The sequence below is a fragment of the Triturus cristatus genome, chromosome 10 (assembly GCF_964204655.1).
Source record: "Triturus cristatus chromosome 10, aTriCri1.1, whole genome shotgun sequence".
Lineage (NCBI taxonomy): Eukaryota > Metazoa > Chordata > Amphibia > Caudata > Salamandridae > Triturus > Triturus cristatus.
The window spans coordinates 258,316,803-258,336,360 of NC_140593.1; the positions used below are offsets into that span (position 1 = coordinate 258,316,803).

The window sequence follows — 19,558 nt, forward strand, 5'->3', positions numbered from 1 at the left end:
ACTGCCAAGCCATGTCTTCCCTGGACCGGAATCAAGCATCCTAGGACAGGTTTCGGGGTTTCACCCCTCTTCAGCCAGGATAGCTTGACTCCAGTGGCATAGTGAGCACGGTACCCACGTCTGGGCATACCCTTCCCACATAGGGCGAACAGCAAAACACACAAGATGATGGACGGAATGTTGCACATTGGCAAAACATTCACCCTCAGTCACAGATCTGGGTTTAATCCATCATTATCTTGCTCACCACACCACCCCAGTTCAGACATGGCCATTCTCTAAACTGGAATGTCATGGTGAGCAAAAAACGATGGATTCAGTCCCAGATCTCTGTACTGGGGTCCTAGATGCTTGTTTCTAGTCCAAAGAGGACCTGGCCTGGCAGTTTGGGCTGGACTGTTTCCATTGGGCACAGGGTCTAGACTGATTTGCATATGGCTGGGTCCAAACTGGAATGACATGGTGAGCACAAAAATGATGGATTTAGGCCCAGATCTCTGTACTGGGGTGAATGTATGACATTGTTCTGCATTCTGTCCTTCAACAGTTCTTTTTGCATTTGTCACCCCGAGTGGGACAGGTATGCTCAGACATGAGTCCCGTGCTCTCTATGTCACTGGAATCAAGCTATCCTGGCTGAAGAGGGGTGAAACACCGAAACCGGTCCTAGGATGCTTGTATCTAGTCCAGGGAGGACCTGGCCTGGCATTTCGGGCTGGACTGTTCCCATTGGGCACAGGGTCAAGACTGATTTGCATTTGGCTGGGTCCAAACTGGAATGGCATGGTGAGCAAAAAAACGATGGATTTTGGCCCAGATCTGTGTACTGGGGTGAATGTATGACATTGTTCTGCATTCTGTCCATCAACAGTTCTTTTTGCAAGTTTACCGATAGCAGCACGTGAGATGAGTGTTGCTGTTAAAAAGTGCACTACGAAGAGCCCTGATGCATGTTTTCTTCGCCGTGACAAGCTACCAAAGATTATGTTTATGATATCTTTCTTTTTTCTTCTTTATTTGTTTGTCTGTTACTGTTTGTCACTAATTTATTAACAGAATAAACTCGGTTCCTCTCTAACTAGGAGGATCTTTTTGAAATCTAGTATTTTTAATAATTTTTTACACTAGTATCTTCTGGTTAGGGTGGGCCTTAGCATGCCCATACCGCCGAGGTTTATTACAGTTTGGTCCTGATTAAAGCCTGATTAACAATCACACATAGGCAGAAACACGTTGACCACACTTCTAGGGATAAAACTGTTTTTTATCCCACAGTATATTTTATTCATTTCTGATTGGCAAAACGAATAAAAGATTTTTTTGACACAGTCTAGACATTTTTAAATTCACTCTTCACCTTTCACAATTCACCTGTTACCAGCTCCGCAGTAATTCTGGCGTTGCAGCACACCAGGGTGGCATTCGGCCTCTCCTGGTGGGGCCCGATGATGAAGCATGTCACCAACCAGGTTGGTGAGTGAGGGCTTTCTAAAAAACCTAATGGGTTTTTCTACATGCTTGTTATTCGTTTGAGAAAAGGAACACTCTTCTGTTTATTTAACTATATTTTTGAGGGGAGTAAGAGTGCTCCTTAGTTGGTTTCCCTTCCTCTCCCGTTGTTTCCTACACTCCACCACAATACCCATTGCTTTTTGACGCTGACCCAGATTTACAAGGATGTGTAAATCTGAGGCAGCACCATAAAATAATCCCATGCAAGAGCAGGCGTATGGTAAAATGGGGAGAAATACTTTTATTTCTCTTCATTTTTTCTTTTTCTATGTGTGCTGCGTTCTGCAGCACAAACAGAAAGAGCAAAACGCCCTTAGTGAGGTGTCACTTCCTGCACATAAACAATCACTTAATAATGATGATTTGCTACTTCTATGTGTGCTGCATTTAGCAGCACACGTGGAAGTAACACATCGCCATTAAGGATTGTTTATGTGCAGGAAGGGACACCTTCCTCCACATAAAAAATCATTCCCTGAAATGCAGACACTCTTGCACTATGGAGAAAAGGTTCCTGCTCTGGCACTAGGCAGCTAACTTCAGTTCCAACAGTAGAAAAGGGTATTTTGCCTTCATTTTAGAAATGTCAGAGCGTGGTGTTGCCAATTTTGTTGCAGCTCCATGGTCCACCATTTCATGGTAAATATGCCCCATTCTCTCTTAGTGTGGCAATGAGGTGGGTTTTACCAGAAGAGAGCCCAGAGCCAAACCTTTTTATTTGGAGCTATGTCTGATCGAAAGAGGAACGATAAATTGGGGACAGATTATGATAGCATCTTTTACTTTGATGTTTAAAAAAATTGTGCTGATTCCTTCCAGCTTGAACATACCAACAGAGAACATTAGACTGTCTGTTCATCTCTGTGACTATATAAGCATGTACAGGATGTAACAATTTGTGTGAAATTAGTCAAGTGTGGTAATATGTCATATTTCCCCAAACTAATAATTAAGGAGGCTTTAAGGTCATAATTCTTCGCACCAAGAAGGGTCATTCAATGACAACTCTATAAGGAGACTGAATATTGTTGAGCATGAATATGTGACAGACCCAACTTTTGACAGAAAAATTTATAGATTAACATGGAAGGATTGTGCTTACTGGAAACATTATATTAAAGGTCATTAGCCTATTAAACATCCTACTAAGCGTGAGTAGCTGTGATCCAGCTGTAGTTTCCTTATTGTGCAAAAAATAATATTCACTATACAGTCCATGTACAGCTGCTGTTACTTTGGATAAATTATACTTTTGATCCTTTCTCTTCAAAAAATGTAGAAATACAAAACACGAGTTGGAGATAAAGGAGCCCAACTCTCTGGAGGACAGAAACAAAGGATTGCAATTGCTCGAGCTCTTGTCCGAAAGCCCAAAGTGCTTCTTCTTGATGAAGCTACCTCTGCCCTCGACACTGAGAGTGAACAGGTTTGTAAAATTAAAATACTGGCTCATATTTTGCTTATTCATGTAGAAGGTGTAAAGGTTTGAAGCTTTGACACTGCTGAACTTTGTTATAGAATTCAACTCAATGACCACAATTCACATTTATGATTTCTCTTACCAATGTAAATTATGATGACTGAGAAATAAGGTAGTGTAGATATTTATTTTTGCGAGTGAAGATTTGCGATGGTGACAAACTGTCCCTTTCCGAAATTTGCAAAGGTTGGAACTTATTCAAAACTTTGCCTGTAAGTCTAAAATCTTGCATAAATGTGTTGTGATAAATGCATTGAAAATTATTTTTGCAAGCACATCCTCTTGATTACATGATTTTTTATTGAAACATATTTTATATGTTTTACCATTTTTTCTAAAATTCTTTGATACCGTCTTCAATTAATTTCGCGATTACAGAGTTAGAGAGAATTTTTTCTCACAATTATGCACTTTGAAGCCTAGTAGTATGTTTCACACTATCCAAAAACTTAGACTAAAGCGAACATTTTATATCCACGTGGAATGAGAAGTTGTATCAATGTTCCAAACAAGTTAGTAGCCAAATGTCCCTGAATGCAAACCCCTCAATATGCAATTTCTAGAAAAGTAAATTGAAGATACCATGGTGTTCTCTCACTAAGGAGCTGAACTGGTTTTGCATCTATTTTAGAGTTTGCTGTAGACCCGGGTGCAATGATAAAGCCACTTTGTGAATAAAATACATGATAGAGCAGAAAAGCAAGCTACAGAAAGAGACTGCAAAGCTAGAAACTATACTAAAATGCAATCTGAATAAAGTGAGTCTGTGCTTGTTTTAACCTTCAATAAGTGAGCAGCATGGTTATCATATGCATAGGAATTTATCATAAAGTTCATTTGAGCATATGTTATTTCCTCAATTCCCATGTTTTTGCATACCCCATTATAACAGTCCACCCATCCATTCATCCATCCATCCACCCTTTCACTCCATCCAGCCTTTCACTCATCCAGCCATCCTCCCTTTCATGCATTCATCCACCCTTTCACTCAGCCTTTCCTCCTTTCACACATCCATCTGTCTTTCCACCCTCTCATCCATCCATTCTTTCACGTATCCATCCATCCTTGCAACCATCCATCCACCATCCCTCTCACTCATCCATCAACCCTTTCATCCATCCACCCGTCCACCCATCCTTCCTTTCTCTCATTCATCCATCCTTTTGCTCATTTACCATCCATGCACCCATCCATCTTTTCATCCAGTCATCTGTCCACTCTCCCTTTCACTAGTCCCTCCTTCAACTCATCCATCCTTTGCCTCATCTTTCCATCCACTCTTTCACTCATCCATCCATCCATCCACCCATCCATCCATCCATACATTCATACATACATACATCCACCCTCTCATTCACTCATCCATCCTTGCTTACACTCATTCATCCATCTATCCACCCTTTCACTCCACCCATTCATCCACCCTTCCTTTCACTCATCAACCTTTCACTCATTCAGTGATTCATCTATCCATCCTTTCACTCAGTCATCAATACACCCTTCCACTCACCCACCCACCCATTTATCCATCCATTCATCCATCCATCCATCCATCCTTTCGTTCTCTCACTCACTGACCTCTGTCTGGCAAACTGCAGACAGAAGAGGCCATCAGGAACTCCACCCGGGCTGTAGTTGCTAATGTTGGGGGTTCGCAATGCTCCAGCATCCATCCTTTCACTAATCCACCCTTTCACTCCACCCATTCATCCATCCCCCTTTTCACTCACTCATGCATAGTTTCACTGACTCATCCATCAATCCTGTCTTTCATAATCCAGCCACCCTTTTTATAATCATTACTTTCCGTACACCCTAAACACCCTTCAATACAAAATCGATGAAAACAACACTTACAAGCAAACAATATACCAATTATTGAAGAAGAAACAAATATAAATTGAACAACATTATAATCTGTTTTCAATGGAAGACACGAGGAAACATAGCAAAGGAAAATGCTCATGGAATTCCGAACTATCTGACAGTGAGATATAGCAAGGCAATATTTATCTCAGACTGAAAAAGAAAGTTTAACACCTGAATTTAACTTTCAGGGACCACCGTAAACCTCACAAATCAACCTGACCACATAAATGTATCATGCTATTCTAACCCAAGCAAGGTAGGTAGATAACAAGTTTAATTAGACAAATGTCCATAAAACGTTCTAAAAGCACATAAAACAGTTAATATAGATGATTTAACCCCACCTATCTGGGTGAATCCCCCCTTCCTTCTACAGTTCATCACTAAAACTGTGTTTGACAGACCATAAGAACCAAGCCATTCTTACTGCCACATCTAAATAACACATTTTTGATAACAACTCAAAAGCTTTCCTCCTTTGAAAAGTTTCATATTTAAGAAACAAGGGTCTTAAAATCTAAATACAGTTGTAAAGATGAAAAACACAGTCCATAAATATGTTCAATAGAGAGCATTTTACATTCAGGTTGCAGAGGTAGAGACCGCTGTTATCGTGGACGAAGGCCCAACGTGGGCTGGATGATTGGATTGCAATAGCAATAGATGAGTCTCTGAAATGTTTAATATTGCAAGCCATATTGGTGTTTTTAATTGGTAAATTCTTCCTGCTGTTGCATAGGCAAGGATCAATCAATCAATCAATCATGGAACTTATATCGCGCACTACTCACCCGTAAGGGTCTCAAGGCGCTTGGGGAAGGGGGTCTGCTACTGCTCGAACAGCCAGGTCTTGAGCTGTTTCCTGAAGGCCAGGTGGTCCTGGGTCATCCGCAGGTGGACGGGTAGGGAGTTCCAAGTCTTAGCTGCCAGGTAGGAGAATGACCTTCCTCCAGCGGTGGCTCTCTGGATGCGAGGGACGACGGCGAGGGCGAGGTTAGCGGAACGTAGCCGGCGGGTGGGCGTGTAGAAGGTGAGGCTGCTGTTGAGGTACCCTGGGCCTAGGTCGTGGAGGGACTTGTGTGCGTGGGTGAGGAGTCTGAACGTGATCCTCTTGTTGACCGGGAGCCAGTGCAGGTCTCTCAGGTGGCACGAGATGTGGCTGCGTCGGGGGACGTCCAGGATGAGTCGGGCGGAGGCGTTCTGGATACGCTGAAGTCTTTTCTGAAGCTTGGCCGTAGTACCGGCGTAGAGGGTGTTTCCGTAGTCTAGTCTGCTGGTGACGAGAGCGTGGGTGACCGTCTTCCTGGTCTCGGTTGGGATCCATCGGAAGATCTTTCGGAGCATGCGGAGGTTGTGGAAGCAAGCTGAGGAGACGGCGTTGACTTGTCTGGTCATTGATAGGGAGGAGTCCAGTATGACGCCCAAGTTGCGTGCGTGGTCCGTCGGTTCAGGTGCGGTGCCTAGTGCCGGGGGCCACCAGGAGTCGTCCCATGCGGAGGGTGATGGTCCCAGGATGAGGACTTCTGTCTTGTCCGTGTTCAGTTTCAGGCGGCTGATGTTCATCCATTCAGCGACGTCTGTCATCCCTTCGTGCAGGCTGGCTTTGGCGGTGTCGGGGTCTCTGGTGAGGGAGAGAATTAGCTGGGTGTCATCGGCGTAGGAAATGATGTTGAGGTTGTGTTGGCGTGCGATGGCAGCGAGGGGTTTCATGTAGATGTTGAAGAGAGTGGGGCTGAGCGACGATCCTTGCGGGACGCCGCAGATGACTTCGGTGGCCTCGGAGCGGAACGGAGGGAGGCGTACTCTCTGTGTTCTGCCGGAGAGGTATGAGATGATCCATTCCAGAGCCTTCCCTTGGATGCCGGTGTCGTTGAGGCGTTGGACTAGTGTGCGGTGGCAGACAGTGTCAAATGCTGCGGAGAGGTCTAGGAGGATGAGTGCCGCTGTTTCGCCGTTGTCGAGCAGGGCTCGGATGTCGTCGGTGGCTGCGATGAGGGCGGTCTCGGTGCTGTGGTTGGCTCTGAATCCGGACTGTGATGGGTCGAGGGATCCGTTCGTCTCGAGGAAGGCTGCCAGTTGCTTGTTGACGACCTTCTCGATGACTTTGGCGGGGAAAGGAAGGAGCGAGATGGGGCGGAAGTTCTTGAGGTCGGTCGGGTCCGCTGTTGGTTTCTTCAGCAGAGCGCTGAGTTCGGCGTGCTTCCAGCTCTCCGGGAAAGTTGCTGTGTTGAAGGAGGTGTTGATGATGTCTCGGAGGTGGGGTGCGATGGTAGAGGCTGCCTTGTTGAAAACATGATGGGGGCACGGGTCGGTCGGAGATCCGGAGTGGATGGTGTTCATCATGCGTGACGTGTCTTCGGGGGTCACCTCGGTCCATGTCTGGAGGGTGGCGGCGGGGTGCGAAGGTACGACCGATGGGTGCGGGGGTGAAATGTCGAAGCTGTTGTGGATGTTGGCGATCTTGCGGTGGAAGTACGAGGCGAGGGAGTCGCAGAGGTCCTGTGAGGGAGTGATGTCGTTGTTGCCGGTGCTGGGGTTGGAGAACTCCTTGACGATGTTGAAGGGCTCCTTGCTGTCATGGGCGTTCTTGTCCAGTCGTTCCCGCAGAGATTTCTTCTTGGTGGTGCGGATGAGCTGGTGATGTCTGCGAGTGGCGAGTTTCAGTGCTGTTCTGTTGTCGGCGGTCTTGTTGAGGAGCCAGGCCTTCTCGAGGGTGCGGCAGGCCTTCTTGGAGTCCTTAAGTTCGTCGGTGAACCAGGGGGCCTTCTTGCTTCTGGGCCTGGTGAGGGGGTTCTTCAGTGGTGCGAGGTCGTCGGCACAGGAGGTCAGCCACTGCGTGAGGTCGAGGGCAGCTGTGTTAGGGTCCGTGGTCCTGACAGGTGGGCTCTGGCTGAGGGAGGTGGCGAGCTGGTCGGCGGTGATCTTGCTCCAGTTTCTGTGGGGAGCCTGCTTCGGGTGATGGTGGACCGTGTTCTTTCTGAAGCTGAAATGGACGCAGCTGTGGTCGGTCCAGTGAAGTCCGGTGGAGTGGCTGAAGGTGACGTGCTTGCTGGACGAGAAGAGTGGGTCGAGCGTGTGGCCGGCGAAGTGGGTGGGGGTGTTGACCAGTTGCTGAAGTCCAAGGTTGGCGAGGTTATCCAGCAGGGCGGTGGTGTTGCGGTCATTGTTGCTCTCCAGGTGGAAGTTGAGGTCCCCGAGGAGGATGTAGTCGGCGGAGGGGAGGGCGTGAGGGCTGATGAAGTCGGCGATGTCTTCGCAGAACTGTGCGCGTGGTCCCGGGGGTCTGTAGATGAGGGTGCCTCTGAGGGTAGTCTTGGGGTCGGTGTGGATCTGGAAGTGCAGGTATTCGGCGGCGTTGAATACGTCGATGGAGTCAGTCGAGATGCGAATGGTGCTCTTGTGTACGATGGCGATGCCTCCTCCGGTCTGGTTGACGCGATCCTTCCTGATGATCTTGTAGCCGTCCGGGATGGCTATGGCGATGTCGGGGGCTGAAGAGTCGTTCATCCAGGTTTCCGTGAGGAAGGCGACGTCTGGAGATGCAGTGTCGAGGAGGTTCCAGAGTTCCACGGCGTGTCTGTGGACGGAGCGGGTGTTGAGCAGGATGCACTTGAGGTGGTTGCTGTTGTCCGTCTTGGTGGGCGTGGATGCCTAAATGAATAAGTGCTGAAACACAACTACAAACTTGGCATGGAGCAATAGGTTCTAATCACAATGTATGTAGGCATGGGCATTATAATGCATCTTCAATGGGATAATGAACTATATACCTAGCCAGCTATTGAATGTGGTGCAAATTGTGCATGACTTTTAGATCCATAATAACATGTACCTCATTCTTTTTGCAGATAGTCCAGAAAGCGTTGGATGATGCCAGACAGGGACGCACCTGCATCATTATTGCTCACCGCTTGTCAACTGTGAAGAATGCTGATGTGATAGCGGTCATTCACCTTGGAAAAGTAGTGGAGCAAGGGACACATAGTGAATTAGTAGCAAAGCAAGGGATATACTATGATTTGATAAATGCGCAGGTTTCCCATTAAATGTTTAACATTGTCACCATGGGATACACTGATAAGAAATTCTATGTACTAATGTTTCTAATACAGTACATTTTAAAGAAGTAACAGTGACATGAATGCTCAAGAAAAATACATTCATTCTATGTAAGTTCCTGTGATTTATAAATGCACACACACACACACCACTGTGTAGTTATAGTTAGATCAGAGTTTCCATCGGAAAGACATTTTTTTTTTTTTTTTTTTTTTTATTGTTTTCACAACGAATACAACTAACAGATATAGAATCAGACCGTATATATAGTACATTAGAAAAATCACCATGCACAGTCATAATTATTTCAGATAGGCCCAGGTCGGATACCTGGAAATCACCAGCGTCGCCTACCCTCCCCTCCACCCCCCCAGCCTATCGGAAAGACATTTTAATGTTTCTTTAATACTTTTGGCACCATTCTGCATGGAACTTTCGAAAAAATGAAAGGTCATCTACTTTGGCCTCTTCATGGAATGTTTCTCACCAATCATCAAGCAGGTGATAACAAAAAGAGTGGGTCTCAATAGTGCAACTTCCCATGTTAATTATTTTGGAAAGGTTTGCTCTCCGATAGAGAAAAAATGTCTCAACAAATTACACTGAACTTTCCAGATTATTAGAACTTCACTCACAAGACATTTTCCAGACATTAGAGTTTAAAAGAGGGGCTCAGTTGGACAAGAAGAATTAGAGCTACTGGGATGGTTGGTCTAGTGGGATCCCACAGAACTACCATAGTACCAAAAGTTAAAAATAGGCCCCGTCTGACTGGATAAGTACACTCTTACTCTGGTCTGTCATTTTGGTTTTGCCATGCCAGTACAAGTACCTTAGTACTGAAATGATCTGATTGGCCAATTGCAACATAAAGACAATGTTGAGGCCATCATCACAGGATGCTAAGTGGGCCAATCCCCTCAAAAGACTATCCCTTACAGCAAAATTAAAAAAATGTTAGTTTGAGTTGCTGGTACAAGAGCCTGGTACCATAGTCTCCAACTAGGCCTAACCTTTGGTACTAGGATACAAAGAAATATATATTTTTTAAAGTTAATAGGAAGGTACTGGACACAAACCAAACCCTGAGGCCAACCACCATTGTAGAGGCCATAGGCCATGCTTGGTGGGGTTGTCCACCTATAGTGGGTTGGGTGCAGGGTCAACCTCCCACTGTAAATGGCCGAAGGCAGTGTGCAGTGGGACAGCTAGCAGCCATGGGGAGGGGGTTGGATGCAAGGACATGCCAGAGGCCACTCAAGGAGGCCAATACCCTGCTGCACATGGTTGAAAGCCCTTCACAGCGAGTCATTGGCCACATGCTGCCTGTGGGAGTTGGGCAGATGCATAACATATAATATGATGAAATATATACAGAAATTCACTGAAAAAACAAAGGTTTAGGTAGACTTATCGTTGGGTAGAGTAATAAGTGAAAATCAGATAGGAATTATCTTTTAAAAACCAAATAACATCTAAAATTTGCAAGTTATAATTTAGTAAACTAACTATAACGCCGCCCCTACCATGCACATCTTATGACCTCAACATTTACATCTCTCATGATGTTAAATTAGATCACTGATGACAACCCTGAAAACATCATCTAATGATTGTGACAATGTGTGATAGTCCTTGTGAACATGAACAAAATTCAACAAGTCAAACTTGTGTCCACTTTTCTACTACCAACCATTGACCACATGCAAGATGTATAGCATATCTGCCAATTCACCCACATTTGGTGAATTTTACCCTTTTTTTTTACTATCCTTCAGTGGTTTGGGTCCCCATATGTATGCATGTGTGTGTGTGTGTGTGTGTTGTGAGTACCCATGTGCCCCAATATAGGCCTAGGTAGTTGCATGACCTTTTACCTACATTTGTCCTACCTTGCTCTACATAATGGCTCTGGTGCTGACCTTTTACCTTTTTATTTGCCGAATAAATGTTGTGTTTTTTTTTTAAACTAGCCTAATTTATTATGCATTAGGGTTCTTAGTATCACAACAGGATTACCATCTTCTGCATAATAACTCTGTTCAAAAGTCACCGCTATCGTCATCCTTGGACGACTGGCCATAGTACCATGACACATCTAGGTAGATCCGCTGAGGGTACCTTTTCCGGTATATAAGTAACACATCTTCGCTGGGAAAACCAGAGGAGAAGCTTCCATGCTGACACAAGACTCTGAAGTCCCTGCCCACATACACTCCAACACGCAGTGGTCTGACATCCCTTGCGGGGTGTCCAACTCAAGGCCAAGATGAGGTCCTTCGTTCTCTCCCATCAGGTAATGGGGTTGGCAATTCCTAGAGGATTCTTGGCTCTACACCTACATACATGCTAGGTACACTTATGTTAAAGTTTGCATCTCAGGAAGACTCATGATTACTGCCATGTATATATGCCTGCATATATCCACCGCTTTAGCACCATGGTAAAATTCTACCTTTTATTTACTCTGTTGCTACCTCTAGTCGCATATATCTGTTTCTGTCTAATGGTTGTTACAGCACACATATTTTATACTAGAATGACGCTTGTTCAATAAATACTTATTGAAAACGTCCCTACTGTTTATTCTGTTTATCTCTCAGAGACCGAGTGAGCACGGGTGACTGAGCAAAAAGTACTGTACTGTTTCCATGAGGGGTCAGGGTTGTCATGTTCGATAGTTGCCAGAAACTATTCGCTCCTTGGTAAGGTTGTAGGGCTTATAGTGGCACTGTGAGCTAGCTAGTCTATAGACTAACGTATACTTTAGAGGTGTCTGGAATCAGTCTGGACACCAATCCCTCAGTTTATGTTGTCTAAACGCGCAGATCATATATAGATTTTTTACGAATTACGCAAGCTGGCGCCACCAACATTGGTTTGGTTATTATTTAACGGTCAAATCTGAGTAGTGCAGTCATGCTTTCTCATAGATCTCTACTCACATTTACCCAGAGACTTCTAGAGTGGGGAGGGAAAAATCCACTATAGCTGAGTAGGTATACCCTATGTATTGGCTGTAGGTATATTCAAGCTTGAAGGATTATAGTTCCCCACATTGTGCAAAACTTTCTCTTTTTTCATAGAGCTTCCACCCATAATGTCTCAAAGGGCAGACACAAGTGATAGTGGTACTAGTGGTACTATAAGAGAGTAAGCTGAGAAGGAGGTTGCTTGCTACAAAATTATTAAATTTGGTCTCTGAGCATTGGGCGGCACCCCTACCTTCGTGATTAAGGGAAACTAGGCATTCAGAATGGAGATGTTCTATTTTTGGGTCAAATTCCCACCTGCAGATGCACATACAAATACATTTCATTCTTATACTCCGGATGAAATACCAGATGAATACTGTCCATAGGAGGGCAAAGAACTCACGTTAAAACTACCAAGAACATGTAAATTGGTTTAAGGGCACCATCCTCCATACCACAGATAAAGTGAGATTCAGTAGAGATGGAGCGGCTTGGCCTGTTCTAGCTGCTGACCTACTGCATCCAGAGATTGACACATTGCCAGCAGCAGACGTATGTCCACTTCACAAAAATAAAATTGAAATTATCCAGAAATCTTACACAGTTGGTCATGCAAACACTCACACTTCAACCTATAAGGGTCACTCAAGCCGGTCAATTACAAAGAACCGCACCTAAAATCGCCACACAAACGCTGAACACCGTTCAGTTTTCGCTGCTTTTTATACTAGATGCATGATACCCCCTCAATTGCAGTCATACCAGAGGCATTGAAACAAATATAGAATGAGTATGGGCAGAACCTGCCCTAGGACTTGGCGATGAAATTGATAGGCAATTTTGCCCAGGTATCAACGATTATGTTCGCCAACATAAACAAGCGAGGCAGCAGAGGTGGCTATAGGCGCACGCCTGAGGAAATGCACTCCTGCACAACAGGAGTAGAATTTACTTAAATTATCGAAGAGACCTATGCTTTGATGGGTGGAGATAATTTGGGAGCTTGACTTGTGAAACCACAATTATTGGGAAATCCTGAAACGGATAACTCAAATCAAGCCCCCGATTCCTCTAAAATTAAAGGGGATAATAAACAATCAAAAAACAAGCAGAATGCATTACAATCATGAGGTGGGTCTCCTCAACATGAGCCCTCTAACAGGACATAACCTTAGAAATCGTGACAATATTGAAAAACCTGACCGGTATCAGGATACTGATACACGTTCCTCTTGTTCCTTTCAGGGTTCATCAAAAAACTCAGAGAGGGAAGGACGGTCAGAACGCAGATAGAAGAGCGAGTCAAGCTAAGAGAGACACATCACACTTCAGATACATTAGCAAACAAAAAGATAAACACAAAAAGTACCCCTCAATTTAAAAGGAAGAAGTTAGCTGGCCTTAAAATAAGAAATGCCCAGGCTACTAAGGACTCAACTGCTGAACGGGGAATGGGCTCTGACGATACTACGCAGCACCGCAGAAGTAACAATAGCTCACCAGAACCTGATGGAATTTTCTGGTGACAGCAGTGTTGTATGAGCATATCACGATGGAAACACCTGATACAAGGGTACGCGTCCCACATCACTTACATGAAATAACACTCCAGATGGAGGGGGACATATAAAGAAAAGTGAAAGATCTCTTTTGGGAGAACCTGACATATGGATACGAAATCCTTTTGGCCGAAAAAGATTCACCACCTGAGTTTGTTATGGACTGCCTAAATGAAGATGTAATATCACCAGCCTTCTCCGACCTCGTTCCAGAGTCACTAAAACATACATACGCGCAGGAGTGGGCAGTAGCGCTAGCTTCTGCATTATAGAGCAATCATGTAGGGTGGGATGCTGAGTCACCTCTTCATGGAATCCCAGTAAGAAGTACTCCAACTCCACAAAGCCAGTACCTAAATAAACAATGACGCAAAGAAACAAGTCAGGCAGATTTTAGATCAACTTGAATACCAGGGTGTAATCAAGAATTGCACTTCCTCCATGAATAATCCTTTATTTCTCAAAATGAAACCCGGTTATTCATACCATCTAGTTTTAGACTACAGGCATTTGAAAACATGCACAAAGATATTTGCAGTACAGCCCTCGGTTCTCAGTGCCAATTCTGTAGACTAGCCCAAGAGTATAAGAATAGCCCCGGGTTGTTCTCATCAAGAGTATCAGAGTTACTTCAGAACTTTGATGAGGACGCATTGTCCTATGTAGATGATATTTATTTGTTGGAGGATGAACTATTGGATCATTTGAACAGGGTGAACAACATAATTCTGGGCTTTGCCTTTGACAGCTACAAATTTAATTTTTAAAAATCAAAAATTGCCCACCTCAATGTTCCATTATTAGGATATGAGCTCTCAGGTGAAGAAAAAAGCCCAGCAGGTAATTTTGCAGAAAAATGTGCGCTGTTCCAACCTCTGAAGACTCTAAAAAACATACAATCCATTTTGGAATTCCTAAATTTTGGCAGAACATACATTTTGGATTACGCAGTGAAACCTTTCTACAACATAATTAGACTGATTTTTCAGATCAAAATTGGACACAGAAACACACAGAAATTCTCTGTTCAATACAAATTGACATGATATCTTCCAAACACATACAACTTGTGTAAACTCCACAAATGTGTTGATCCGCGTATCAGCCTCTTCTTCAATGAAGGTGAAACTGTACCCATTGCATCCAAATCCCATTTGTACACAGACGCTGAAATGAGTTTTGCATCAACAGAAAAAATACTGACAGCAGTACAGACTGCTGTAGTGAGAGAATGAGCACTTGCTGAGGGGGAAAGCATAATTGTCTTAACTCCAGTACCAACCTTAGAGGCTGTTACAAATGCAAGCGTTCCAAACACAAAAGCACTGCATCCATGTTGGAAACAATGTGCTAATTCTCTCACAGCAACATATGTAGACCACAAATTTGGTTCTACATTAAAAACAAAAGGATTCTTGGAGTACAAACAAGAATAGCCTCTCCCGGATGAAATAAGGCCTCTAGATTAGTAATAATATATAATTTACACTGACTGTTCTGCTCAGCCTGCCGTAGAAAGTAAACTGCAATATGTGCGATTGTAAAGGGATGTATGTGGGATGGTAAGTTCCGTTCTAGCAATACGCAGACGTAGTAACTAGGAGATTGCATGGAACAGCTGGCAGAACTAGGCTAATATGCCTTGGAGTTGCTACAAGGCTATTAAGTATCCCACAGCTTTTTGATGATCTGGGCAATTGTGTGTTGTTAAACTCACACATTCATTTGCCATTCAGATTCTCTTTATACCATAATCTTGGGGATGTGTTATCATTATGGTTTAATCTTGGGGCACTAGGACTCCAATAATTACGACATAGTATTAGATGAAATGCGTGAAAGAATATACGAATATTTGTCTTTTAATACTCTGCATGCTGAGCTATCAAAAGAAACAACAACCGACCCAACATTGGATTTTACTTTCTGATACTCCCTCAAATGCACACTGTTAGCCTGTTGTTGGGTTTCAGTAATGAATTTTCTTTCCAATTTGTTTGCTAAACTGGAATGCATTGAGGTGCGGCCCTGTGCATGGATTTATTTATGCAGTGGCCTAGTCCATAGAGTACTTTCTTTAACCCGTTATTTTCATATTTGGAGCCTGGTTGATCGCGCACTGCTACACAAATTTTGAAAACATGTTTATGTACGTATTCTTTTGTTTAGCCTCACAAGTAATTAATAGAAATATATTTACCAATAGTCTATCTATGCATCTTGAATACTTGTTTAATTGGTCAATGGCACATGCTGAGAAACTGCTTATGCACTTCTGGGTTTATGATAAGACAAAGAGGACTTCATAGTGTCCTTGAACTGTTCAAAGTTTTAAAAGACTTCTAGTACCTAGTAAATGCTGAAGAATGTACTGACAATGCATATACTTTGGCGATATAAGGTTCAATAAATGGCAACGTTTTGTAGAAGCTGCATCATATAAAAACAACAATTGATATTATGAAGTAGAAAACCTTCAAGTTCATTTTATATACAATGTAAGGACAGATGAAGTTAGAAGATAGGAATATCAAGAACATATATGAAAAGATTAGGCAAGGTAAGGGAGAAAATTGAAATCAACAGGTGAGATGACAGGAAATTACCCCAGAAGAGAAGGTGTTCCATTGAAGGCAAGGCATATAAAAAGATAGATGCAAAGAAAGGCAGATTAAGAAGAAAGGATAGAAAGAGAATATAGAAAAAATAAAGCTTTTTACAGAGATAGACAGACAGAAAAAAACTATTTGGAACATCTCCTGTTTTAAAAATCCACATCGACTCTGCCAGCTATGGTTACTGGCAGAATAAACAGGAATTTGTTTGGGGGTTTTGGATTTTACATGGTTTAAGATATGCTTACATGAGATTACACCTGCCATGGTGGTTCAATAGACCAAATAGCTAAATGAGGCCTCAGCACCAGATATTGCAGCTGCTCTGCTCTCGGGTTACATAATTATTTGGGCAGATCACCTCAACAAGAAAGGGGGGCATTGCTCTGATTTTTAAAGCACAATATATCTGTAAAATGAACAATCTTGCTATTTCATGGTGTGAAGTGCTTTTTTCCTCCCTTACTCTTTTGAACACTTTTACCATTTCAGGAGCCTTAATTTATCGACCCCCTGTTCCAGTCGGTAATTGGAGTTCCACCTTAATCGCGGTCTTATCCCCTTATACTGTAAAATACGCCCGATATACAACCATCGGAGATCTCAATTTACATCTGGACAACAAGGCATGTAAGATAGCTTCCTCACTGATTGAGGATCTCAGGGCCTTGGATATTCAGCTTATCAACAATTGCCCTACCCATATGGCCGGCCATCTGCTTGACCCCATTTTTCTCAATGAGAAGAACTTGTGAGCTGCCCAGGCTCTAACCCTTGCCTGGTCCAAGAATTATGCAGTCCCTTTTAACTCTTATGAAGCCAGGCATGCTTAGGTCTGGCGCAGGTCAGCTCTCATCTAAGGGTAGGAACTGGTCAAAGCTTAACATGTCCATTTTGAACCCCACCGTCTGAAGCTGCATAATGCAGTTTGTCAGGACATGACTATAACTGAAACATTGATGGAATCTGTACTTAATGCCCTTTTTCCAATAATGACGACAAACCATCAGAGAACCCTCTTAGCGGCCCATTGGTTTAACAATACACTACACAATAGCAAAAAGATCTGTGAATCTCTTCAGAGAATCTCTTACTGCAGAAATCATATAGTGCAGTTGACAAAGCTAAGTATAAGATGACCCTAAAAGAATACCATAAATGTTGCTATGCTGTTAGAGCCACCTAATTTTCTGATAAAATTAATACAGCGCAAAAATGTCCCAAAACTTTATTTCAAGTCATCAAAACACTTTCTGATCCTGCAAATACATCCCCGCTGTCTCCTTCTCACAATCCCAGTGTGGTGAGTTGGCTTCCTTCTTTGTTTTTTAAAAAGTTGCAGACACAAGAACCTTTCTTTCTCCTACATTTGACCATAATTTGATAGATAGTGCTGTTGCCACTGCTTGCACAAAAGGAACTAATTTGTTATAGAGCCCCCATGATAGAACCTACTTATTCGGACGATAATCTTTCACTGATCCAACTAATCATCAAAGTGTCTGACACTTGCTTCGGCATCTGGAGATGGCTTATAAAGATTCTACAGTGTCTCTTGTAATCGGCCCAGAGAACAGTCATCCAGGCATTAGTCATCTCTATGCTTGACTACGGAAACGTTCTCTACTAAGGGGTCTCAAAGTGTCTTCTTAGGAGAATCCAGGTATTGCAGAATGCTGCCACTATACGGTTACCTCACCCACCCAAGTTCAATCCCACCGCTTTCCTTCTTCATGAATTGCACTGGCTCCAAATTGAGCGGGGTGTTCAATTCAAAATGTTATGTTATGTACATTAATGTCTTTAAAACTCAGGTCCTTTAGATTTGAGATCTCTGATGTCACCTTACTCAGCAAACCGATCTCTACGTTCAAGAAACCTGGACCTAGCTGCAGTTCCCAGAGTAAGGAGATCCAGGCAAGGAGGCCGGGCCTTCTACTTCTTAAACCCAAAGCTGTGGAATATCTTTCCCCTGATCTTAGAGCATATAGATTGCTCTCAACTTTCCATAAGAGGCTTAGAACGTGGTTGTTTTAGCTATGCACTTCAGGATCATCAATCAGGATATTTTGTAGTATCTATGTCATGATGTAGGGCTGGTAAACCCTTGGTTGGGTAGCCATGCACTCTTTAAATCTAGTTAATGAATATATAGGGTTCAAAACATAAGCAGCATGGAAGGGACACAACATCAATCGTTAATTATTTAGAACGTATTATTGACCTTTTGGAGGCCATTTATCAATTCACAATCTGAACAACATTTCAATAATTGATTGTTCTAAATGTATATATGCGCACTCACATGACAATATTAATTAATTCATTTTTAGTCAACATTATCAATGATTTAAATTAAATCTTAGTTAATAAGTGTTAGAAATGGGGGTCTCTAGTTGGCAGAGGTATGCACAGTTGTACAAGTAGGGACCCTTGCTTCTAGTCAGGTTAAGGGAAATACCCACTTTAGATAACCCCTGCTCACCCCCTTAGTAGCTTGGCACGAGAAGATAGGTTTATCCCACAAACAATGTTTAAAGTATTTATACCCAAACACACAGTAACACAGTGAAAACACCACAAATGGACACCACACCAGTTTAGAAAAATAAAGTATCTTTATCTAAACCAAAAAAGAAAAAAATGAAAATATCCAACATACACAATTCAAAATATGACTTTAAAAGGTTTCAAGCAACTTGGTCCATAGAAAACTATGGATGCTTGATTTTACAGCAAAGTACCTGTAGATGTGCCAAAATTCACAAGGCCAAACAGCGGCAGACAAGGGAAGTGATGCATCAGTTCATGAGTCCTTGGGGAGGCAAAACAACAGTTCTGAGCCGCGCAGTAGAAGTGATGTGTTGAATTTAGACTGTAGGGGAAGTGAGGTGTTGAAATCCAAGACGGTTCTGGTCTGCAGGTGATACATGGGGAAAAAACGGCACACAGGTATGATGCATGACACACCGAAGGTGATGTGTTGCTTTGCAAGACTTTGTGCCATTGGGTGTTGGTGCAGGGGGCTGCACTGCGAGGCTTTGCATCGTCCTGCATTGGTTTCAAGAGGCTTTTGTCTGTTTGGTAGTTTAGTTTTAGTTTAGTTTTATACATTTATAGAGCGCTTGGTTACACCACAACGGTGTGTCCCCGCGCTATGACACAAGAGAGAGAGCTGTTTCAAGAGAAGAGAGGCGCTAGCTATATATCTATGAGACTTCGGTCCTGCTGTACAGCCAGGTTTTTAGTTGTTTGCGGAATTTTTTTCCGGAAGTCTCTGTTCTTAGGGCTATCGGAAGAGTATTCCAGGTTTTTGCCGCCAGATACCTGAATAAGCGGGCTCCTAGTCTGGCTCTGTATATCCTCGGTACTTTAACCAAGGCCTTACCTAAGGATCGCAGATTCCGACCTGGTGTGTACTCCATTAGGAGAGAATGAAGGTATTTGGGGACGGACTTCATGAGGATGCGATGGCCGTAGCAAAAT

The 19,558-nt window shown here is 43.3% G+C and overlaps 1 protein-coding gene across 1 annotated transcript in view; it reads left to right on the plus strand.

Annotated features, from left to right (window-relative positions):
• ABCB5 (ATP binding cassette subfamily B member 5) overlaps positions 1-11,436 on the plus strand; it is an 837,677-nt gene extending 826,241 nt beyond the window's left edge. The window contains exons 28-29 of the mRNA XM_085630938.1: positions 2,792-2,938; positions 8,713-11,436. Coding sequence (XP_085487064.1) covers positions 2,792-2,938; positions 8,713-8,910 — 345 coding nt within the window. The 3' untranslated portion in view covers positions 8,911-11,436. The remainder of the gene's footprint in view (positions 1-2,791; positions 2,939-8,712) is intronic.
• The last annotated feature ends 8,122 nt before the right edge of the window (positions 11,437-19,558 follow it).